The sequence below is a fragment of the Elephas maximus genome, chromosome 22, assembly GCF_024166365.1.
Source record: "Elephas maximus indicus isolate mEleMax1 chromosome 22, mEleMax1 primary haplotype, whole genome shotgun sequence".
Taxonomy (NCBI): domain Eukaryota; kingdom Metazoa; phylum Chordata; class Mammalia; order Proboscidea; family Elephantidae; genus Elephas; species Elephas maximus.
Window position 1 is genome coordinate 14,596,470 of NC_064840.1, and position 25,793 is coordinate 14,622,262.

The following is a 25,793-nucleotide window of genomic DNA, read 5'->3' on the forward strand; positions in this document are numbered from 1 at the left end:
GTACTATTTAGTGACATTGGTTACATTTTTCAAGTTGTGCAGCTATTCTTACCCTTCTTTTCTGAGTTGTTCCTCCTCCTTTAACATAAACTTACGGCACCCTTAGCAAGGGCAGATTATCCAATTTTTTTTTAAGGTAAGCTTACCAGATCATCTGTCGTGAACAATTTCGCATGGGTTTTACCATATTGTGCTTACTTGTCTACTGGATAATACGCCCCTCCCCCTTAGGTTCCTATCTAATCCTTAGAGTTGCAGTTATCAGTTTGATCCCTTAACAGAGAACAATGCTCAAGGCAGACATTCTTTACTAATTTAGCTAAAATATTGTTTGGTTTTAATACTTCAGGGGTTATTTTTGATTTAAAGTTTAAAGATTATCTCAGGGCTATAGTTTCAGGGGTTCATCCAGCCTCCGTGGATCCGGAAAGTCTGGAGTCCATGAGAATTTAAAATTCTTTTCTGTATACATGACCCTGTTTTATTTTCTTCATAATAGCTACGACTGATTCAAACGTTCATATTCATTTGTTTAGTTGTTTAATGCCTCCCCATACTTGAATGCAAACACCTAGAGAAGAATATTTTTCAGAATTAATTGCTAAATCCCCAGTGCCTGGCATATAGTAGTTGCTCAATACACGTTTGTTGAATGAAGAAGGAGGGCTTGGTGTAAAGCCAACCTTTGGCAAATGCCCCTTTCACAGACTGGAAAACAGAAGAGCTGGGAGGCCGGTCGCTGGGGCTCCAGCCCAGCTAAGTCTTGGGCGCTGCTAGCCCTGCGGTCACGTGGGCCAGGGCCCTGCAAGAGGGGCTCCGGGTGGGGAGGGGCACGGAGGGGGCGGGGCCGCCCACCCGGAACTGGAGAGTCGCAGGGGCGGTAGTTTCCGGCCGCAGCGGACACTTCCGGAGGAGGCACTGTCCCGTGGCACCTGGCTGGGCGGAGGAAGACGCGGAGAAGCGCGAGCGCCCGCGATGGATAATCACGGACTGGAGGAGTTCCGCCGGCGCTGGCAGGAGGAGCTGGCGCAGGCCCAGGCGCTGAAGAAGCGGCGGCGGCCCGAGACTGCCGAGCGGCGGCCACGGCGGCCCGAGTTAGTTCCCGGGCGCGGCGAGCAGGCCTCGGGGTACCTGGCACTGGCCCAGGGCCTCCTGGAGGGCGCGGGGCGACCCCCGGCAGCGCGGGCCACCCAGGCTGAGAGGCAGGACGCGGCGAGTCGTTCTCGCTCCCCTCAGGGCCGCGAGGACACCGAGGGAGGGGACCAGCTGTTGGACCAGCTCATTCGCGACCTGGTGAGTGACCGTCGCCTCCTGCCGAGTCCTGGGCTGGTCCCGTCCCTGGGACAAATCCCGCAATGGGTTGGAAAGTAACTCTGTGTGTGTCATCAATTATAGGACAAAATGAGGAGGAGTACACAGACGTTTGTGCTTTTATAAAGTATACTGGAAACAGTGGTTCTCTACTGGGGGCTGTTTTGTTCAGCAGATTTGGCAGTGTCTGGACTTCGGGTAGCGCAGTGGTTAAGAGCTCGGCTGTTAACCGAAAGGTTGGCAGTTCGAATCCACCAGCCGCTTCATGGGAACCCTATGGGGCGGTTTTACTCTGTCTTACAGGGTCACAGTGAGTCGGAATCGACTGCAGTGGGTTTTTGGTTTGGTTTGGAGACATTTGTGGTGGTTACAACTGTTTGGCGGGGAGCAGGGGAGGAGATGGTGCTAAATATCCTACAATGCACAGGACAGCTCCCCAGGACAAAACATGATTAGGCCCAAAATGCAGTAGGCCTGAGGTTGAGAAACTGTGCTGAAGAATACCCAAACTATTAACAACTGTTGCCATTGGGAAGGAGACCAAGACAAGGATGGGAAGGAATGTTAACTTTTCTGGGTATACTGTTTGTGCTGTAGGGTCACTGTGAGTTGGAATTGACTTGAGGGCAACGGGTTTGGTTTATGGTTTTATATACATTAAAAAAAATTAAAGTGAAAAAAAATAAGAATCCCATGGACGCTATCATTAGGATAAGGGTTCTTACGTTTTAGAAGGACATGGATCCCTTGGAAAATCTGGAGGAAGCTAGAGACCCTTCTCCATGAAAAAAACCATATGCACAGGTTGGGAGGATCAAGATCAAGTGAAACACATGCATGGAATTCAGGTTAGGAGTCAGAACAAGACAGCAAGTTTTAGTAGGTTAACTTAAACCAGGCTTAAAGGAGGACTCGATGGCAAAGGGAAAGGGCATAGCTTCCCCAGCAAGCTAAACCCGCTGCTGTTGAGTTGATTCTGATTTGTAGTGATCCTATAGGACAGAGTAGAGCTGCCCCATTGGTTTTCCAACGCTGTAAATCTTCACCGAGGCAGACTGCTACATATTTCTTCTCCAGAGTGGCTGGTGGGTTCGAACTGGTGACCTTTCAATTAGCAGCTGAGTGCTTTTAACCATGGCGCCACCAGGGTGCCTCCTTATAAAGCAGTAATAATTTTTTTTTAAATTTTGGTGAAAATATACACACCAAAACATTCGTCAATATGACAAGTAATAACACTGAATTTACAATTCAGTGACATTGATTGCATTTTTCATGTTGTGCCACCATTTTCGCTATCTTTTTCCAAATATTTCATCACCGTTAACATAAACCCAGTTCTCCCCACAAAAAACTCCGTCTTTTTCCCTGCCTCTCATCCCTGTTCCCATTAATAATCTTTGGTGTCTATATGTTTGCTTGTTTTACATAAGTGAGACCATATGATATTTGTCTTTTTGTGGCTGACTTATTTCACTCAGCATCACGTTTTCAAGGTTCATCCATGCTGTGGCATGATCAGGCATTTATTTCTCTTTTTGGCTGTGTAATATTCCATTATATATATCTGTAGATGCCACATTTTGTTTTTCCATTTATGTCCATGATGTTGGACATTTTGGTTGTTTCACAATTTGCTTATTGTGAAAAATGCTGCAGAGAATGTTGGTGTACAGGTTCCTGTTTGTGTTCCAGCCTTCATGTCTTCTGGGTATGTCTTAAGACTGAAATTGCTGGGTCATATGATAGTTCTTTTTTTTTTTTTTTGAACATTTTATTGTGATTTGGTTGAAGGTTTACACAGCAGATTAGTTTCCCATGCAACAATTTACACACATTTTGTTTCATGACATTAGTTGCAATCGCGTCAACGTGACAGCACTCTACTCCCTTCCTCCCTGAGTTCTACGCTTCCATTTGCCCATCTTTCCTGCCCCTTTCTGTCTTCTGAACTTTGGTTTTGGGCAAATGCTGCCCTTTGATCTCATATAGTTGATTGTTCTGAGGAGCACATTCCTCGTGGGTGTTATTGTTTACTTTATAGGCCTATTGTTTGGCTGAAAGACTATCTCTGGGAGTTTGTTGTGTTCCAGGTTTGAAGGGTGTCTAAGAGCCATAGTCTTGGGGGTTACACCAGTCTCTATCAGAGCAGTAAGTCTGGTCTTTTTTATGAATTTGAATTTTTCTCCCACTCTGTCCAGGACCTTCTATTATGAGCCTGCTCAGAGCAGTTGATAGGGGTAGCCAGGCACCATCTACTTCTGATCTCAGGCTAGTGGAGGCTGTGGTTCAAGTGGTCTGTTAGTCCTTTGGACTAATTGTTGCCTTCACTCTTTGATTTTCTTTTCTTTGCTCCAGACAGGAAGAGACCAATAGCTGTATCTTAGATGGCCATTTGCAAGCTTTTAAGACCCCAGACATTATTTACTAAAGTAGGATATGGAACATCTTCTTTATGGATTAGATTATGCCGGTTGAGCTAGATCTCCCCCGAGTCAATGGTCTCAGCCCTCAAGCCCAGTGATGCAGTACTTGAAGGTGTTTAGTTATGGCTAAGAAGATTTCCTCCCAAGCATCTGTCAGTTTGTCATATCTTGGGGGCTTGCGTGTCGATGTGATGCTGGAAGCTATGCCACCGATACTCAAATACCAGCAAGGCCACCCATGGTGGACAGGTTTCAGTGGAGCTTCCAGACTAAGACAGACTAGGAAGAATGACCTTCTGCTTCTAAAAAAATTAGCCAGCGAAAACCTTACGAATAGCAGTGGAACACTGTCTGATATAGCGCCAGAAGATGAGCCCCTCAGGTTGGAAGGCACTCAGAATATGTCTAGAGAAGGGCTGCCTCCTCAAATGACCTTAATGACGTGGATGGAGTCAACCTTTCCAGACTTTGACTTGCTGATGTGGTACGACTCAAACTGAGAAGAAATGGTGGGAAACATCCATTAATAATTGGAACGTGGAATTATGAAGTATGAATCTAGGAAAATTAGAAATTGTCCCAAATGAAATGGAACACATAAACATTGATATCCTAGGCTTTAGCGAGCTGAAATGGACTGGTAGGGCCGTTTGGAGTCAGACAATCACATGGTCTGCTCCACCAGGGATGACAATTTGAAGAGGAATGGTGTTGCATTCATCGTCAAAAAGAACAAGATCTATCTAGAAGTACAGTGCTGTCAGTGATGGGGTAATACCCATACACCTACGAGGAAGACCAGTTAATATGACTGCTATTCGCATTTACATACCAAGCACTAAGGCCAAAGATGAAGAAATTGAAGATTTTTACCAACTCCTGCAGTCTGAAATTGATCGAACCTGCAGTCAGGGTGCATTGATAGTTACTGGTGATTGGAATGCGAAAGTTGGAAACAAAGAAGGGTCGGTATTTGAAAAATATGGCCTTGGTGACAAAAACAATGCCAGAGATTGCATGATAGAATTTTGCAAGACCGCCGATTTCTTCATTGCAAATACCTTTTTTCAACAACATATCAGAGATTATACACGGAACTCACTGGGTGGAATACACAGGAATCAAGTCAACTGTATCTGTGGAAAGAGATGATGAAAAAACTCAAGATCATCAGTCAGAACGAGACCAGGGGCTGCGAGTGGAACAGACTATCCATCAGTTGCTCATATGCAAGTTCAAGTTGAAGGTGGAGAGAATTAGAACAAGCCCAGCTGAGCCAAAGTATGACCTTGAGCATGTCCCACCTCAATTTACAGACTGTTTCCAGGATAGATTCGATGCATTGAACAGTAATGACTGAAGACCAGACGAGTTGTAGAATGATGTCGAAGACATCATACAAGGAGAAGGCAAGAGGCCATGGAAAAAAAGACAGGAAAGATATCCAAAGTGGATATCAGAAGAAACTCTGAAACTTGCCCTTTAACGTCGAGTAGCTAGAGCAAAAGGAAGAAATGATTGAGTGAAAGCAGAACAGAAGATTTCAAAGGGCAGCTCAAGAAGACAAAGTATAGTAGTATAATGACGTGCAAAGACCTGGAGTTAGAAAGCCAAAAGAGAAGACACTTAACATTTCTCAAGCTAAAAAAAAACTGAAGAAAAAATTCAAGCCTCAAGTTGCAATATCGAAGGATTCTACCAGGAAAATCCTAAATGACCCCAGAAGCATCAAAAGAAGATGGAGGTAATATACAGAGGCACTGTACCATAAACAGTTGGTTGACGGTTAGCCATTTCAGGCGGCAGCATGTGATCAAGAACTGATGGTACTGAAGGAAGAGGTCCGTGCTGCCGTGAAGGCACTGGTGAAAAACAAGGCTCCAGGAATTGATGGAATACCAACTGAGATGTGTCAACAAACGGATGCGATGCTGGAGGTGCTCATTCATCTATACCAAGAAATTTGGAAGACAGCTACCTGGCCAGCTGCCTGGGAGAGATCTGTATTTATGCCCATTCCAAAGAAAGGTGATCCAACCAAATACAGAAATTATCAAACAATATCTTTGATATCACATGCAAGCAGAGTTTCTCTGAAGGTCATTCAGAAGCAGTTGCAGCAGTACTTTAACAGGGAACTGCCAGAAATTCAAGCTGGATTCAGAAGAGGACATGCATGGAAGGAGGGATATCATTGCTCATGTCAGATGGATCCTGGCTAAAAGGAAAGAATACTGGAGAGATGTTTGCCTGTGTTTATTGCGGAGTCAGTCGACTGTGTGACTCCTAACAGATTATGGTTAACATTGCGAAGAATGGAAATTCCAGAACACTTAATTGTGCTCATGAAGAGCCTGTACATAGGTCAAGAGGCAGTTTTTGGAACAGTACAAGGGGGTACCGGTTGGTTTAAAGTCAGGAAAGATGTACATCAGGGTTGTATCCTTTCACCGTATTTATTCAATCTGTATGCTGAGCAAATGATCCGAGTAGCTGGTCTATATGAAGAATAACAGGGGCCGTGAGGATTGGAGGAAGACTCATTAACAACATGTGCTATGCAGATGACACAGCCTTGCTCGATGAAAGTGAAGAGGACTTAACTGATGAAGATCAAAGACTGTAACCTTCAGTATGGATTACACCTCAGTATAAAGAAAACAAAAATCCTTACAACTGGACCAATAAGCAACATCATGATAAAGAGAGAAAAGATTGAAGTTGTCAAGGAATTCATTTTTCTTGGATCCATAATCAACGCCTATGGAAGCAGCAGGCAAGGAATCAGACGACACTGCATTGGGCAAATCTTTTGCAAAAGACCTGTTTAAAGTGTTAAAAAGCAAAGATACCACTTTGAAGACCACTTTGCACCTGACACAAGTCATGGTTTTTTCACTTGCCTCATATGCATGCAAAAGCTTGACAATGAATAAAGAGACCAAAGAATTGACGCCTTTGAATTATGGTGTTGGCAGAGAATATTGATTATGCCATGGACTGCCAGAAGAGTGAACAAATCTGTCTTGGAAAAAGTACAGCCAGAATGCTTCTTAGAAGCCAGGATGATGAGACTTCGTCTCACGTACTTTGGACTTGTTATCAGGAGGAATTGGTCCTTAGAGAAGGATATCAAGCTTGGTAAAGTGAAAAGAACATCACTGAAAAAGAGGAAGACCACAAACGAGGGATGGGCACAGTGACTGTAACAATGGGCTCAAACATAACAATGATTATGAGATTGGTGCAGGAATGGGTAGTGTTTTGTTCTCTTGTACGTAGAATCAGTATGGGTCGGAACTGACTTGATGGCACCTGACAACAAGAAGTTTTCATAACTGTAAACATGGGTATATTTGCAGCACATACCAGTAATGTACATAGAAATATCCTCTGCTAAATCTACATATGCTTGTAGGTATACTCTCATATGCCATCCCACACCTTTGCAGCTTACATATCTAGCTTTGTAACCACATGTGAATTATTGTTTGTTATTATTATTAAGGGTTTATGAATGTAATATTATTTACTGTTTTCGTTTTACTCTTGCATTCCTCCCACTCTCTTCCTTTGCCTTGGTCATATTGTGCTGACACCTCTCTTACTGTGTGTTGCCTTTCCCTTCACACAAGTTAATACAAGTCTATCTAATTAGTGGTCCCCCTCTCCCCTTCTGTCCCTGGTAAGCACCAAAGAATATTTCTGTGTGTAAACTTTTTCTTAACTTTTTATGATAGTGGTCTCTTAAAATATTTGTCATTTTGTGAATGACTCATTATTATTCTTTAACGTTGGGTAGTATTCCATTATGTGTATGTACCATAGTTTGCTTATCCATTCATCCGTTGATGGGCACTTAGGTTGTTTTCTTCTTTTTGCTATTGTGAATAATGCTGCAATGAACATGGAAGTGCATATGTCTATTCGTGTCACAGCTCTTATTTCTCTAGGATATATACCTAGTAGTGGGATTGCAGAATCGTAAGTTGTCTCTATTTCTAACTTTTTAAGGAAGTGCCATACGGTTTCCCACAGTGGTGATATCATTTTACAGTCCCACCAGCAGTGTATGAGAGTGCTCATCTCCCCACACCCTCACCAGCATTTATCATTTTCTGTTTTTTGATCACTGCCATTTTACCAGGGGTGAGATGATATCTCATTGTTGTTTTGATTTGCGTTTCTCTAATGGCTAATGAAGGAACTCTGGTGGTGCAGTGGTTAAAGCATTCAGCTGCTAACCAAAAGATCAGTGGTTCAAACCTACCAGCTGCTCTACGGGAGAAAGATATGGAAGCCGACTGCAGACTTGGAAGCCCTATGGGGAAGTTCTGCTCTGTCTTGTAGCGTCGTCATGAGTCAGAATTGACTCCATGGCAGTGAGTTTTAGTGAGTTATGATTGTGAGCATCTCTTCATGTATTTGTTGGCTGCTTGAATGTCGTCTTTGGTGAAGTGCCTGTTCATGTCCTTTGCTCACTTTTTAATTGGATTGATTGTTTTTTTTCTTACTGAGGTGTTGAAGGTTTCTATAAATTTTAGAGATTTAGTCCCTTGTCAGATACGTTGTTGTCAAAATTTTTTCCCCAGTCTGTGGGTTCTCTTTTTACCCTTATGGAGAAGCTTTTTGATGTGCATATGTATTTAATTTTTAGGAGGTCCCAGTCATCTAGTTTATTTTCTGCTATTTGTGCATTGTTTGTTATGTTTGATAGTCTGTTCATGAAATAAATTAGGGCCCTTATGTCTGCCCTTATTTTTTCTTCCATGATCTTTATAATTTTAGATTTTACATTTAGGTCTTTGTGTTAAGTTTTTGTTACATTTAGGTCCTTCTTGTGTTAGTTTTTATATATGGTGTGAAGTATGGATCCTGTTTCATTTTTCTGCAAATGGATATCCAGTTGTGCCAGCACCATTTGTTGAAAAGAGTATCTCTTCCCCATTTAATGGATTTTGGCCCTTTGTCAAAAATCATCTGTCTGTAGGTGGATGGATTTACTTCTGGGTTCTCAATTCTGTTCCATTGGTCTCTGTGCCTGTTGTTGTACTGGTACTGGGCTGTTTTGACTACCATGGCAGTTCAGTAGGTTCTGAGATTGAGAAGTGTTGAGACCTCCTACTTTGTTTGTCAATAGTATTTTGCTCATCTGGGGTCTCTTTCCCTTCCATATAAAGGTGGTGATTATTTTTTTCCATCTCTTTAGAGAATGTTGATAGAATCTGGATTGGAATTGCATTATATCTATAGAACACTTTGGTTTGTATTGACATTTTCACAATGCTAAGACCTCCTATCCATGAGCATAGTGTGTTCTTCTATTTACATAGGTCTCTTTTGGTTTCTTACAGTAGTGTTTTGTAGTTTTTTTTTGAATAAGTCTTTTACATCCCTGTTGAGGTGTATTCCTCAGTATTTTTTGTGGGGGGGGAGGCTGTTGTGAATGGTATTGTTTTTCTGATTGCCTTTTTGGAACTGTCTTTGTTAGTGTAGAGGAATCTGACTGATCTTGTACTCTGCTGCTTCTGTTAGTTCCAGTAGCTTTCCTCTAGAATCTCTGGGATTTTCTGTGTATAGGATCATATCTTCTGCAAATAAGGGATAGTTTTACTTCTTCCTTACCAGTTTGGATGCTTTTTATTTCCCTTTCTTGCCTTATTCCTCTGGCTAGGACTTCCAGTACAATAATGAGTAAGTAGTGATAAAGGGCATCCTTGTATGGTTCATGTGGTAGTTGTACGTTCAGCTTTTTGAGGAACTGCCAAACTGTTTTTCGCATTTTAAATTGCCACCAGCAATAGATGAGGGTTTTAATTTTTCTACAACCTTGTCAACACCTATTGTTGTCTGTTTTTTTGATCATTGCTGTTCTAATGGGTGAGGCAATATCTCATTGTGGTTTTGATTTGCATCTCCCTAATGTTGAAAAATCTACCACACAGGCTTTTCCAATTTTTAATTGTTGGTAATAATTAAAAACATTAGGTGCTAACACTGTGCAGGTTAAACAAAATCTACCTGTAGACTGGATTTGGCTTGGGTCACCAGTTTGTGATCTTTGCCTTTGGCCTTCCCAAGACTGCCTGTTTGAACCACAGGTGACTCCTGAAAAGGAAGGTTTATTCCCATTTGAGACTCCTCAGAAACTCTAACAGAGGCATATTCAGGTGACTTGAACGGGAAATAAAAGTCACATACCCGTTCCCAGCACCTCGTTTTCTTCACCGTATTAGTCCACTCTGTTAGTGCATCCTGCTGTATTTTTGGTTCAGTCTCTTCAGTATCGTCACTGGAGTGAGAACAGCTAAGTTAGTAGTTAAGAGCTAATTTGCCTCTTGATGAGCATGTGGACAACGCTGCTTTGATGGACCTTTGGTGGACAAGCACAGTTAAAATGAAAACTTAGAAATGTCACCTTGTGAGCTCCATCTTCTCTTTTGAAACTTAAATAGTTGCACTTAGAAACCATCTCTTTTTAGGTGGTGAGTTGAGAATTTCTAAATTGGAATGTACTTGATAGTCTTCTTGATATATATTTAAGCTAGTGGAAGAAATTACATAACCCAGGATAATCTCAGAGGCAATAGGCATTTTCTCTGGGTCCAACATTTTGATTTTTGGGACTGGTAAGAGCTTTAATACTTGCTAGCCAGTATTTATCACTTACTGATACCAATATTTAATCTGTCAGAGCCTGCTTCTGTGATGCCAACAAGAAGATCATTTTAATGGCTTCACTTTCTTCGTTTTTAAGTTAGAAACAAATAAGAAAACTCTTTAACATGAACACCCCTGGTCTGGTTAATATGAAATGAGAAGGCAAACTGATTCAAATGAGAACTCATGAGTTGACTCCCGTGGAATGACTTCCCTTCTTCTTTGCTTGTCCTTTGCCTTCTTTCAAGTCTCAGCTTGAATTCCATCTCCTATGTTAACTGTGCCCTGACCCTTCCAGCCCACAGTTTTCTTCCTTCTCTCTTTCCCGCAGCTGAAAAGTTCTTATTGTCAGTGCCATTTGTTGATTCATGGTATTCATGAATTAGCAGGTCTCTAGTTACATTTTGAAGTGGCATCTTTGTATGCTAGAACACCTTTGTAGCTTAGGTCATTTTTTCACTGGGGAGTACTGCTTGCTGCTTGAATCAGCTTGGGGTTCATGCATTCCTTACAGAAATAGTCATTAAATGGCTTCTAAGTATCGGACGTTCTTCTAGGCACTGAGGATACAACAGAAAACAACAACAACAAAAAGATGCCCTTACATTCTGGGGAATAGGGAGCATTAGACAATGAATAAATAAATAGACAATAAATACTCTGAAGCAAAATAAAGCAAGTAGAGAGGACAGGGTATGTCTGTGTTAGGGGAGGGGCTACAGTTTTTATCTGAGGAGAAGGCCTTCCTGCGAAGGTCCCATTTCCTGGAAGGCCTGAAGAAGGCGAGGGGGCAAGGACACAGATCTCTGGGGAAGGCATCCTAGACAGAGAACAGCAAGTGCGAAGGCTCGAAGCGTCCCATGCTTGGTTTAATGCTTTGCTGTTGCTGTCTTGAAATTCTTAATTTTGAACAGTAGATCCTGCAAATTATGTAGCTGGTCCTGATGGTGGCCATGTGCTTGGGAGTGTTTGGGGCCTTTGACATGAAACTCTTTATTTCCCCTTTCCACAAACAAATCCATATCCACTTGTAACTCTTTTGGACCTGCATTTTCTTGAAGGGGAGCTCCCTGCTTATCTTTTCTCCCATTTTTGACTCAAAAGGCCCGTCCTGTTGTGACTTCCTTCATCCTCCTCCAGCACTCAATCCCCTAATTCTTTAGATTGGTCTTTTGTCTTCATCCCTTGCTAAAGCCCCCAGGGGACCAGTAGGTGGTGAATGAGAGTGTCTCCAAGTTGGATAGCCCATTCCAGTAAAACAGTGATAAATCAGACCCCTGCACACATTTACAGTGGATCTATGTTTGCAGGGCACTGTGCTGGTTAGATTCTATAGCATTATAGTTCAGTTATATCATCCCCGCATGCCATTAACAAATATTTATTGAACACCTTTTGTTCTTTTTCATAATGAGGCATGAGGATTGGGTTAAATGTTACGGGACAAATTGGCTTTTTGTGGATTGTTTGGGAGCTTAACCACTCTTTCTAGCATTGTTTCCTTGGAGAAATGATTTCCAAGTTCTAAATAGCTGACTTACTAATGAACTTTTGGCATACCTTAGGGAACTATCTTTGTTGCCTGTTGTCTTCTGTATGTATTTTAAGTGAGAATGACTTAGCTCTAGAGAAAATTTTACGTTCTTTGAGCATAGAAATAATCGCGAACAGCACCCTTCTCCTTACCCCCAGCACATGGCGCGGCCCTGAATTCAGATAGTATTATGAACACAAAACACCTTATTTTAAAAAAGTATTGATTTTCTGTGCCCATGAAAATATTGCACGCTGTCTGTAAAAATATTTATGAAATGCAGATGAGTACAAAGGAGAAAACAAAAATCTCTTGCAATCTCATTGCTCTGAGACTATCACTGATAACGTTCTGGGGGACTTCTGTCCATTCTTTTTTTCTAATTGTGTATGTAAGTAGGAAGAAGTCCCCGTGGTGCAATGGTTAAGCACTTGGCTGCTTAGCCAGATGTCAATGGTTCAAACTCATCAGCCACTTTGAGGGAGAAGGATGTAACAGTCTGGTTTCGTAAAGATCACCCATTGCTGTTAAGTCGATTCCAACTCATAGCAACCCTATAGGACAGGGTAGAACTGCCCCGCAGGGTTTCTAAGGAGCGGCTGGTGGATTTGACCTTTCGGTTAGCAGCCGAATGCTTAACCACCACTGGGCATTATAAACGGGTATCTGTTTATTTTGAAGTGTTCCAAACTCCCCCGCATCAACAATTTTTTTTTTTTTTTTTTTTTGGTCTTCTCAAAGAAGAAACAGGTGAAACTGGAACATATCCATTCCTTCTGATGGAGATTGTGTGGCTCTGCGCGGCGTTCACAGTATGTGGAGAGCTGAGATAAATCCCTTTAAGAAAGTAGTCTCTTCTTTCAGTCACAGACTTAGCAGAAATGTTGTTACAAACCTACTATTTGAACCTGAGGTGCTTTTCTCAGTTTCTTAAACCACCACCAAGAGAGACCTTTCCTGTGTTCTGCTTGCTCTGGAGATGTACTTTGGGAACAAACCTTTAGTCGGTTTCCTCACTTCTTACTGATTTGGCTCTTAGTAATTATCCCTTCTTCTATTAAACAAGAGAAGACAGATTAAATTTCCAGCAGTAAGGCACAAAACCAATCCATTTACAGAATTAGTCTTACATTAGCACATAGGAGTACAAATCAGCCTCCCTGGGGATGGATCTGTTTGCAATTTCTCTCAGCATTTTTGGACTAAGTCCAGTGGACTTTGGGAAAATCTAGTATTCACTGACTTTGAATTAACAAAGTAACATGACCCCTTTGTGTGTGTGTGTGTGTGTGTGTGTGTGTGTGTGTGTGTGTTTTGCTTGATTGGCGAAGAGGGTATGGGTTATTTTTTTAATGCCTGTCTAGGATTTAGGATTGTGGTTCTCAACTGTGGTGTTTCTCAGGACGCCTGATGAAGAAATGCATGGGCCTCACCCCTGGAGATTCCTGGGCAGCAGGTCTGGGTGGGGCTCTGGATGTTTGTTGTTTAAAAAGCTCCACAGGCGATTTCGATGGGTAATAAAGAATGAGAGTCATTGAGTGTGGTAGAGAATCAATATCTGATCCACTGTAAAGAACGAAAAGTCAGGTTGTATTTTTTTTTTAAATAATATTTTATTGTGTTTTCAGTGAAGGTTTACACAGCAGTTTAGGTTCCCATTTGACAATTTCTACACAGATTGTTCGGTGACATTGGTTACATTCTTCACAATTTATGAACATTCTCAGTATTTCTGTTCTGGTTGTTCTGTTTCCATCAGTCTAGTTTCCCTGCCCGCATACATTCTACTCTTTGTTTTAAAGTAATTGTTGACTGTTTGGCCAGGTTGTATGTTACCGAAAAGATATTTTTCTTTACATTTGAAGGAATGTTAATACTTTGAATTTTATGGTCTTCTGTGGCATAATTTGGCCATTCTCACATTGCTTGGGGCAATTAAATTAATGTGAGATTACTCTCTTTAAACATTATGGTCACTCTGATATTTTGATAGTGTGATCAAGTGTCCCTTCTTAGTGTGTCCGGTGTCTTTAATCTCTTCCCTTCCTTCTTGGAATATCTTTGTTTCTGAAATGTCAGCTTGTCCATTGTCTTAGTTATGTAGTACTGCAATAACAGAAATACCGCAAGTAGATAGCTTTAACAAACAAATTTATTTTTTCACAGTTCAGGAGGTTAGAATTCTGATTTCAGGGCACTGTCTTTAGGGGAGGCTATAGGGTCGCTATGAGTGGGCATCAGTTCAGTGGCAACGGGTTTGGTTTTTGGTTTTTTCCCTGTCTGTTGGCCCTTGGGAAACCCTGGTGGCGTAGTGGTTAAGTGCTACGGCTGCTGACCGAAACGTTGGCGGTTCAGGTCTGCCAGGCGCTCCTTGGAAACTCTATGGGGCAGTTCCACCCTGTCCTGTAGGGTCGCTATGAGTCAGCATCGACTCGACAGCAGTGGGTTGGATTGGGTTGGGTTGGCCCTTGAGGAAGATCTTTGACTCAGTAGTCTTTATGTGGCTTGGCATCTGTCTTCCCCCATCTCTGCTTGCTTGCATCAAGGATTGCTCAATCAGCTGTTTTTATATCTCAAAAGAGATTGATTCAAGGGACACCGTACACTAATACTGGTACATTAACACAACAAAGAAAACCCATTTCCGAATGGGCTTATAACCATAGGACAGGGATTAGGATTCACAGTACCTGTTTCTGGGGGACACAGTGCAATCCTCATGGCTTTGGGTGAGTGGGTACGGAGTCGTACTAATGTGGCCCGTAGCGTTTTAGATGACTGTGTGCTTAGAGATAAGTATAGGTGAAAGCCTGATAGCAGCCTTTGGATAGCGAGATAGGTTTTGTCTGCACACTAGCAGTAAAGTGACTTGTATTTATTAACTGTGGGAAGTAACAAATGAGAGTGCTAAAGACAGTGTGTTGCTGTTGCTGTTAGGATTTCCATGGTTACCGGGCTAGAGCCCTTGTCCAGGTTGTGGCTTATCTTTGTCGAATTATGCATACCTCTCAAAGACTTGTGTTTTCAACTACAGGGTCGAACATACTCATAACTCTAAATCTTTTGTAAGCGTTTCCCAAGTGATATGCTTCTAATAATAATAGACTGAAGTTCATGGATGATTTACTTCACTTTGAATCTACTCTCATGTTTTCAATTTTTGTTTTTTTTCTGTAATAACGTCACTTTCACTTCCTTACATCCCAGTATGTCTCCTGGAGTAGAGGAACCTGAAATAGTTACCAAATAAATGTCTCCGGAGTAGTGCCTAAGAACCCTTGAGAATGTGTTGAACATGGGACTATAATGTGTTATATCTGTTGTTTTGGAGAAAAGATCGGATTCCTCATGAAATAGAACCTGAGATGGAGATTTGCACGCAGGTGCTTTAGTGGGGGTGGCCTTTCTGAGAGGTCCGGAATTGAGGCAAGTGGGCCAGGCCTTTGTACCCACACATTGATAGTCATTGGATGCAACCTTGGGTGAGGCAGCTCTTGGCCAAGGACAGTGCCTACGAACGGACTCATCTGTGCCCATTTGCAGGCAGCACTCTGGGCTTCTGGGTAGGAGTGTCTAGAACTGAAGTGGGGATCTGAGTGACCCACCACAGCATCCACTATAAGAACCATTAATGGAATATCTTGTATTCCAACTTATGGCATGAAACTTCAGTATTTGGTCTCCTGCCCTTGTGGGGCTCCATGTTTCTTAAAATGTGTAACTTCCTTTAAAGTATTGGATTCTTTTTTCCTGCTATTCCCCAACCAGGGGTAGCTACAGGGAAGGGATTTGATGTATTTTGGGCTGATGATCATTTTGGATTTTAGATGTCATAATTATAAAAGAGCACAGTATTAAAAAAAAAAAAAGTTCGGCTGCGTAATGCTGGTGTTAATGTAATTATAATTCATTGCTTTGAAGTAATTGTTCTGCAGAACTTATGAACAGTCAAGAACCGTCACAACTTGGGCATCACCAGTAAGACCAGTGTGGCATCTCTGTTATCGTCTGCTGGTGTGGGTGGCCAGGACACCACTGTATAGTCGTATGCACCCTGATAGGTCTCTTCTTTTCCTCCCACTGTGAACCTGAGCAAATCCTTCTTTAGTTATTTCTGTAGTATAACCTTTGAAAATGGATTATTTTTTTTGAAGTCCTCTTGGAAACACCTCCTGCTAATGGATACTTCCAGTGTCCTGAACTCCTGAATAACTTACCTTCTGCTGTCCCATCCCATTTCCACTGTCATCAAACTGTCATCTGCTTGTAGTACAAGGGGAGACAGTTTTTTCCTCGGTGTAAACAACAAGCTGGTTTAGGAGTGATGTGGAATGTGGGTCAAATGGATAAATACTTGCTGAAGGCAGGGAGTTGGAGTGCCACTTCATAGTGACAATACAAAAAAAACCAAGCCAAACCCAGTTCCATCGAGTCGATTCTGACTCATAGCGACCCTATAGGACAGAGTAGAACTGCCCCATGGAGCTTCCAAGGAGCGCCAGGTAGATTCAAATGGCCAGCCTTTTGGTTAGCAGCCGTAGCGCTTAACTACTATGCCACCAGGGCTTCCGTAGTGACAATAGCAATCATTTATGGCACGCTTAGCCCTGGTACTTGTGCCAAGCCTTGCCATGTATTCATTTTATTCTCACAGCTGGCCGAGGAAATAGGTACGTTACTATCACTGTTTTACCAACGAGGAAGCTGAAGCCCAGGTGCACATAGCATGGCTCTCACGGCAGGTGGGGTGGCCGAACTGGGATTGTCACAGTGAATCTGTGCGTTAAACCTCCATGCTCGGCCTCATCCCGGGGATCGTGGTGGTTGGCATCCAGGAGGACGGGGGCAGGGTTGGGGTGTGCTAAGGTAGCGAGCTGCGCTGTCTTCCAGGATGAGGATGCAGAATGGGCAAATGAATAGGCGAAGGAGGGCAGACTCCTGCTACCAGGAGAGGGAGTTTCTGCACTAGGAAAACCAAAAAACAAAGATGATTTCTCGTGCCTTAGTGTCAAGCACAGACACCAGTTCCTAGTGAATCCTGAGTGGAACCGATTCCAGAAAGCAATGCCTGGCAAGTCCCTAACAGTGAAACACAAAATACGACTTCAGTTTGAATGGGTGCGGGCTTTTCTGAGCCTTTGTCCCGGTTCATTTCTTTCTCTCTCCCTCTTTTTTTTTTTTTTTTACCAATACTTGTCAGTAGACGTCTCCACTTCACCATAGTCAAAATAATCCAAAAGAGAAAGCAGAAGGAAGTCCAGGGTTCCAAGTGTTGTGTGTGTGTGTTGGGGGGCGGGATTCCCAGTTGCCTCTGGGCCTGGGCAGAGGGTGATGTCTCTTGCTCTTGAGCAGTGAAGCTGATTAGTTGTGGGAGGGGACCTAGCCTGACATCAGGCCAATGACTTCCTATTTTTTGGGGGGCAGGGACCCCTTTGCCGCCCGATTACACTTGCAGATATTTTCCTGTTTTTTTCTGTCTGGCCAACATTTCTCTCCTGATTTAACATTCTGTCCTTTGTTGCCCACAGAGAACTGTCAACACGTACTCCTTTTTCCTCTAGAGACCCTTTTTGGCCTGATACTTAGCCTTGCACTGTTTTGCAGCCAAATGCCACATTTCCTTCTTATGCATGGGGTTACCTTTTAGCCCCGAGACTCCTATATGAACAGAAATGTGAATCCAGAAAGATCTCCACTCTGGTTTTTGGTAGGTATTAGTCAGTCCTCACACTCTTAAAAACGCTGAGACTCTTTTCTGTTTTGAGAACGTAGCTTTGTAGTACACAAGACGGTTGTAGTTAAGAGGGGAATTAACAATTTGCTTGCTACCAGTAAGTCACGGATGTCAGCCAAAGCTAATTAAAAATGAATTTTATTAAATAAACAAGTTCTATTGGGACAAAGAGCACAGCTTTCCTGAGCTCTGCAGAAGCACACTCCAAAGTGAGCTTTGGCAGGTGGGTTTGGGACCAGGCAGAGGGGCACGCAGGCACACTTGGCTTTTTTCTGTTTCACACTCGTATTTCTTTGTGCTCCAGGATCGTCATGACAGCCTTATCTCTCAAATAAAGCCTGTTACCTCATCTCTAATTGCTTATCCAAAGGCAGGCGAGCTCTAATTTCTCCGCATTAATAAATGACACCGAAGAAGAAGAGCTTTGTTTGCACTGGCTCGCTCAGGTTAACCAGCGTAACCCCCTGAGTGCATTAGGAAGCCTTGCGCTTCTCCAGCGGCCAAGGAGAGATGGTGTCCCCCTCAATCACAAGCAGCCTTTCGTTTATTTACTTTTTACTCATGTTCACGGCCCTATTCGCCTTTTCCTAATGAAAATACGTCGGTGACCTGGGTCACTGTTCTTCTCTCTGTGAGTACCTCCAAGTCGGGGGTAGCAACAGTTGCCTGGGAGGAGGGGTGGCCTCTGTGATTTCAAGGCTCACTCTCTTGGCCACCTGCTGCTCATCTTTCCTTCCAAGCCAAGAAGCTCTCCATGAACCTGGGCACTGATTCCTGTGGTGTACCCAGATTGTAATATGGCACCCGCTTTTCCTTTTTGAAGCCTTATGGGACATGGGCTTATGAATTTCAGAGGTGAATGTGAGGAGGGCAGGTTTGTGAGGGTCAGAGAATTGAAAGTGGCTGTTAGGCTCTGAATCAGTTCTGTGACTGTGCTACGTGGCATAGTGAGGATGCTTTGCTTCTCCCGGGACAGTGTGATCGCTCTTGTCACCTAGGAGTTCCTCTGATGATTTTAAGGTCCTCTAAATATGAGATATTTTCATACATCAGACGTGTAAGCTTATTTCCTTTCTTTTTCTCCTCAGAATGAAATGGATGATGTGCCCTTCTTTGATGTCCAACTGCCTTACGAATTGGCAATTAATATATTTCAGTACCTGAACAGGAAGGATCTTGGAAGGTGTGCGCAGGTAAGCTGTCATTAACCAGTGTTCCAGGTTTGCCGAAGTAGAATTACAGGCTCTAAAGCATTAATGAATTGGATAAGAATTGTACTTGAAGGAACGCAACCCTGAACTTAAAGGATCATTTCCCACGTCACCACTTGGTGTTCATCTCTTTATTGACCGACCCTGCAGTCTCAGTTCCGGCTGACCTCTGGCCGTGTGCCCAAGTCTGACAACTGTGCTCAGCCCTTATGGAGCTAGCCTGTGGTGCTCCTGTGGAGATGTGAGCCACTGGTTCAGACGAGGCTGTCATTAGGTTGGTAGCTGAGGGGTCAGCACAGGGCCAGAACAGTGAAGCCATGTTTTAGGCAGATAGTCCACATTTCCCTGTAACCACCAGAATCTCATTCAGTAAGGTGCAAGGCATGTGAGAACTTAGAGCCCATTGAGGAAACCGCAGATTAGCATCACCCTCCTCATGCCTGCTGGGGGCCATGTGCCCATGGATTGGTCTGCTGGGAGGTTTCATCTAGGCCAGACTCTGTTGTGCACATGAATCACAGTAGAGCTTAATAAAAGGCAAATTTGGATCCAGAAGGTCTAGGGTAAGGTCAAGGAGCCCTGGTGACACAGTGGTTAAAGCACTCAGCTGCTAACCGCAAGGCCAGCTGTTCAAACCCACCAGCTGCTCTGGGGGAGAAAGGTGTGACAGTCTGCATCCATAAAGATTACAGCCTTGTAAACCTTAATGGGCAGTTCTCCTCTATCCTGTAGGGTCGCTATGAGTTGGAATTGACTCGATAGCAGTGGGTTTGGCTTTTTGGTTTGGAATACCAAACCCGTTTCTGTAGGGTTGATTCCAACTCTTAGCAACCTTATAGAACAGAGTATAACTGCCCCATAGAGTTTCCAAGTAGCAATTGGTATATTCGAACTGCCAACTTTTTTTTGGTTAGCAGCCGAGCTCTTAACACTGTGCCACCAGGGCCCCTTGGTTTGGGATAAAAAAACCAAAAACCAAACCCATTGCCATCAAGTTGATTCTGACTCATAGCAACCCTATAGGACAGAGTAGAACTGCCTCATAGAGTTTCCAAGGAGCACCTGGTGGATTTAAACTGCCAGCCTTTTGGTTAGCAGCCGTAGCACTTAACCACTACTCCGCCAGGCTTTCCTGGTTTGGGATGGGTTCTGATAATTCTGCATTTCTATCCAGTTCCAGGTGATGCTGATGTGGCCACACTTTGAGAGGCAAGAGTTTATGCCGTCAAGATTGTTATCTTTGTGTTTGGCCACAAGTTTATAATTGACTTCTCGTAAGTGTTATTGATTTGCTTAACATTTGGCTTTTAATGAACAACTGTGTTCCCCAGAAGATACTGAAGTGTCCGTTTTCCACACCTGCTAAAGAATTAGATTGTCTAGTGGTTACCATTTCCCATCCTGGATTCTATAATGATTTTATATACCTTCAAGAGAAAGGGATGAGTAAAACTGAGTGGTAGGAGAGCCATACACCAAGGTTCAAAGCACCACCGAGAATGCAAAGTTAAAAATACTAAGGTACTTTGAAGGTGGTGAAAACTGTAGCCAAATTTAGAATTTAGAGCTTGCCTGCTGCTTTGGCAGTTCAGTGAAGTAACAAATGATGTAGGGCAATTGAGAGAGTTTCAGGTGGTGTACTATTTCCTGATGAAGCATTTGCTTAATCAGTTATTTTTCTACTTAAATAGAAATTTGAAAAGGTTTTCGATGTTCTTGGTCGCCATAATATTACTTAAGCGGGGGTGTTGGCCAATATTTTTCTAGCAGAGTGGGTCTTTAGGAAATGATGGAAATTATTTAAATGCTGAAAGTCACTAAATGAAAATTTACTTAAGTGTATGTAAATCTTACTCACAGCCTGCCGATTGCATCAAGTCAGAGTACCTGGATTGTCTTTTTCTTTTCCCTTGGAAATTTGATTTGTTATATTCTAACTTTACAGATTGGCTCTGCTCCCAAGAGTTGAAAACAAGGGTGTAGCTAAATGAGTCCAACTCCTGGATTTCAGCCTGATGCTGTTAGCCAAGGCCTTGGAACAGAGTCTGATAGCCAGCTGCTTTACACAAAGTCAGCATTAGATGATAAAATCTTCATTCTTGCTAGGGAGCTGCTGTTGAAGGAATCATTTCTTTTAACATTGCTTTTTGCTCTCTTGCTGTGTTAGAGGGCCATGCGGCTTTCACGTCTGCTGCTGGATTTCTCATCCAAAGAGCTAATCAGCTGAAGATAGGATCTAGTGGGAGAAGAGATCCTGCTTTTGGTGCAGTGGGGCTGCATTTCAGGATAGATGGGTCATGCTGCTGAGATTATTCTGGACGTGTGAGCAGTTTAATTTGCAACACGGTAGTCCAGTTGTCCACCAGAATTCTGCCTCTTTGGCTGCTTGGATTTTTTGTTGTTATTGTTCAACCTAGTTTTTAGAACATGGAGAAGAATTGAAAAATTCTTAAATAGAACCTCTTTAGTAATGCGCAGTGGCCAGGGTGGCTCTGATCTATGAGGCCAGGCATTTTATAGAGCTTTCCCACTAATGACAGTGGATGGCCAGTAGTGTGCAGAATTGGCTTTGCTTTTTCAAACATTAAAGCAAAAACTAACAAGTAATAAAAATAAGTAGCATTTTTATTTGTTTCTTGTGGTGTTTTTATTTTTGAAAGCGGGAAAATGTCCTCCTATTGAATGGCATGTCCTGCTGCTTTATTATTTTATTTTAGAGGTGCTCTCCCCCTCCCCCGCCAGCCACCCCTCTCTTCTCTCTCTCATCTCTCTGTCTCTTTCTTTTTAATCTAGGTGCTTTGGGATTTTAGCAAAATTGGGCCAGTTATGTGAAATTGGCACCACGAGCTGTTATGTGTGCCCTTGGAGAAAACCTGTTTGCTTAGATCCTTATGCCAAATTGGTAACTGACAAAATAGTGAGGAACCTTGATTGAGGAGGACTTTTGAGATTTAATTATGCCACAAACTATGTTGGAGAACTGATTTTGGTTTTATTTTGCCTCCTTTCCGCATTTCCTCCCCTTCTCCTGCTTTATAATAAGGCTTTATGTGTTCAAAGTTGACGTCCTACTACGTTAGTTTGCAATCCTTGTGTACTTTTGATGCTCACCTCTCCACCTCCTTGTTATCAGTTGTACCTCGAGGGATTTAGTATGTCTGTGGGACGGTTTCATGCTGCGGTGTCTCTAAAACAGTGGTGTTTAATAAGCAAAGTTACGAGTTAGACAATTCATTGAACGTCTTCATTATTTTGCTACTTATAATTTTATATTTATCTTTTTTTGTGCCCACAGGATTCCTGGCACTTTACTCGATAATATTTTTAAATGGATAACAATTAAAAAATTACAAGTGGTTTGTTTTTATGAGAAAAATAAGCCTGCTGTTAGATGACAACATGAATAATTCTGAGGAATGATGAGTTTTAGGTATTATCATCATTTGTTTTTTTCAAACTTTTTATTTTGAAATAACTATAAATTCACAGGAAGTTGTAAAAACAGACAAAAAAAAAAGTACAGAGAAGTCTGGTGTGTCCTTCGCTTAGATTCCTCCAGTGGTAGCGTCTTACATAACTTCAGTGCAGTGTCACACCAGGAAATTGACAGTGGTACAGTCCATAGAGTTTATTTAGATTCCTCCGGTTCACATGCACTCATTTGTGTGTGTGCATTTAATTCTATGCAGTTTTATCAGACGTGTGGGTTCGTGTCACCACTGCCACAGTCAAGATACAGAACATTCCGTCATAAGGAACTCTATAGCCAGAGCCAGTTCTCCCCTCTGTAACCCCAACCCCTGGCAACTGTGAAGCTGTTCTCCATCTCTACGACTTTGTCTCTTTTTGTTGTTTTCATGTTTTTAATATTTTAGTTACGTGTATTGCCTAATATGTAATTCTCTGTTGTACATAAGGTCATTGTATGAGTCGGAACCGACTCAACAGCACTTAACAACAGTTTTAGAAACTTAGCTGCGTAGGCAACAGTGTCATGCTATTCAGATAAAAGGCAGAAAAGTATGCATAAAGAAAGCAATAAGGAAAAAAAGGAGGGTAAAGACTTTATGATAAAATTGGCAAGCAAGAAGTAGATGCTACCAAAATATAGAGGTAATTCTGGAACTAAAGTCCAGTACGTTAGATTTTGATATTTTCAAGTGTGAGGGAAAATGGGATCTTATATTCTTCCCAGGTGTCCAAATAGGGTAAACTAAAATTTCAGTGCTTATAAGCACAAGATCTTTTTTTTAAAATTTTGCTTTAGGCGAAAGTTTACAGCTCAAGTTAATTTCTCATACAAAAATTTATACACACGTTGTTTTGTGATACTGTTTACAGTCCCCACAATGTGTCAGCACACTCCCGCTTTCTACCCCGTGTTCCCTGTGTGCCTTTCTGCCTTCTCATCATGCCTTCGGACAGGAGCCGCCCATTTGGTCTCGTGTATCTGATTGAACTAAGAAGTACATTCCTTGTGTGTATTATTTTTTGTTTTACGGTCCTGTCTGATCTTTGTCTGAAGAGTGGGCTTTGGGAATGGTTTCTGTTCTGGGTTAACAGAGAATCCGGGGGCCACCAGTTTTAGGGGTTCCTCTAGTCTGTGTCAGACAATTAAGTCTGGTCTTTTTACTTAAGCATAAGATCTTAATGAAAGTCAAGAATTCATAGCCAAGTAAGGCTGAATTGATTTTCATGGCAGAAATGATTCTGAAGGCCTGCGGTTGCTGGCAGGGTTCCTTTAGTGCTTAACTCCCATGTTTGCCACTGGACGTTTCTCTCAAGAAGATACCTGGAAGGTTCCTTGCATGCCTGAGACCCAGGCACCTTTAGGAGTTCCCTCTTAATTTACCTGGCTGCAGCAGCTGCCTCTTAAGGAGTTTAGGGAAAAGCAGAGCAACTCTAGAAAAGAAAAAAGATTGAGAGCTAGATGAAATAAGAATGGCAAAATATTGTAGTCATTGAACTGAGTGATGTGTACTTGGGAGTTCTTTATATACTCTACTTTTGTGTGCTAGACATTTTCCACAGTTAGAAAGTTCATAAAGAGAAAAAGAGGAAAGCAAGAAAAAGATTGCGTTTGAATAAGAAAGTCAGACCTGCTGAGGACAGTACCTGTCAGGAGCTGAGCTATTTGTATGACCTTTGAAAATCAAAGCAATCCAGTTTTTTTCAAAGTTAAATTTAAAAATTGGACTTACCTATATGGGTTCAAATGGACAATAGTAACTCAAAATATTAAATAGGAACCTTAGAGGGCAGTGAGTTAATGGGGACGAAAAACTCAGAGGAGGAGGATGAGAATGGTTGCAGAACTCGAAGAATGTAATCACTGTCACTGAATTGTACGTGTAGAAACAGTGGAGTTGGTGTGTGTTTTGCTGTGTGTATTCTCAACAATAAAATTTTTAAAAAGTTGGACTTATTCTTTCATCTCTGTAATTATTTACGCTATGTACCATGTACCATTCTAGACAATGAGTTACAGCAGTGAACAAAACAGATTAAGAAACCCTGCCATCAGAGGGCTTACGTTATGTGCAGTAAACACGTAATTAAGTATAGAAGATAACAGATGGTGGTGATGCTGGAGATAGGATACAATTTTAAATGGCCAGGGGTGACTTCACAGAGAAGGTGACCTTTGAGCAAGACCTAAAGGAGGGATAATGTAAGCTGTGCAGGTGTCTTGCAAAGGGGAATAGCAGCGCAAAGGCCCGGAGGCAGAGCATGCCTGTTGAGCTTGAGAAATAGCCAAAAGGTCAGAGTGGCCGGGGTACAGTGAAGGGGATATGAGCAGGAGATAAAGTATAAGAGATAAGGAAAGAATGTCAAAATGAGGCATTTTTTTAAAAAAATGTGCTTTAAGTGACGTTTACAAATCAAGTCAATCTCTCATACAAAAACTTATACACGTTTTGCTGTGTACTCCTGGCTGCTCTCCCCCAATGAGACAACACACTCCTTTCCACCCTTTATTCCCCTGGACCATTCAACCAGCTCCTGTCCCCCTCTGTCTTCTTGTCTCACCTCTGGACAGGAGCTGCCCACATAGTCTCATGTGTCTGCTTGAGCCAAGAAGCTTACTCCTTACCAGTATCATTTCCTGGCTTATAGTCTAGCCTAATCCCTGACTGAGAGTTGGCTTCGGGGATGGTTCCAGTCTTGGGCTAACAGAGGATCCCTCTAGTTTCAGTCAGACCATTAAATCTGGTCTTTTTATGAGAATTTGAGGTCTGCATCCCACTGTTCTTCTGCTCCATCAGGGATTCTCTGTTGTGTTCCCTGTCAGGGTGGTCATCAGTTGTAGCCGGGCACCATCTGGTTCTTCTGGTCTCAGGCTGATGTAGTCTCTGGTTTATGCGGTCCTTTCTGTCTCTTGGGTTCATATTTACGTTGTGTCTCTGGTGTTCTTCATTCTTCTTTGCTCCAGATGGATTGAGATCAATTGATGTATCTTAGATGGCCACTTGCTAGTGTTTAAGACCCCAGACGCCACTCACCAAAATGAGATGCAGAACTTTTTCTTAATACATTTTGTTACCCCAGTTGACCTAGATGTCTTCTGAAACCATGATCCCCAGACCCCCATTCCTGCTACTCTGGCCTTTGAAGCCTTTGGTTGTATTCAGGAAACTTCTTAGCTTTTGGTTTAGTACAGTTGTGCTGACCTCCCGTGTGTTGTGTTGTCTTCACTTAAAATAGTTCTTGTCTATTATCTAATCAGTGAATACTCCTCTCCCTCCCTCCCTACCGTCATAACCATTAACGAACGTTTCTTGTGTGTTTAAACTTTTTTTTGAGTCCTTACAATAGTATCATATGATATTTGTCCTTTTGTAACTAATTTCACCCAGCATAATGCCTTCCAGATTCCTCCATGTTATGAGATGCTTCACGAATTCATCATTGTTCTT

The 25,793-nt window shown here is 42.4% G+C and overlaps 1 protein-coding gene across 1 annotated transcript in view; it reads left to right on the forward strand.

Moving 5' to 3' along the window:
* Positions 1-903: 903 nt before the first annotated feature.
* The window catches only part of FBXW8 (F-box and WD repeat domain containing 8), a 146,557-nt gene continuing 121,667 nt past the window's right edge, over positions 904-25,793 (forward strand). Inside the window, exons 1-2 of the mRNA XM_049865553.1 lie at positions 904-1,293; positions 18,754-18,858. Coding sequence (XP_049721510.1) covers positions 976-1,293; positions 18,754-18,858 — 423 coding nt within the window. The 5' untranslated portion in view covers positions 904-975. The remainder of the gene's footprint in view (positions 1,294-18,753; positions 18,859-25,793) is intronic.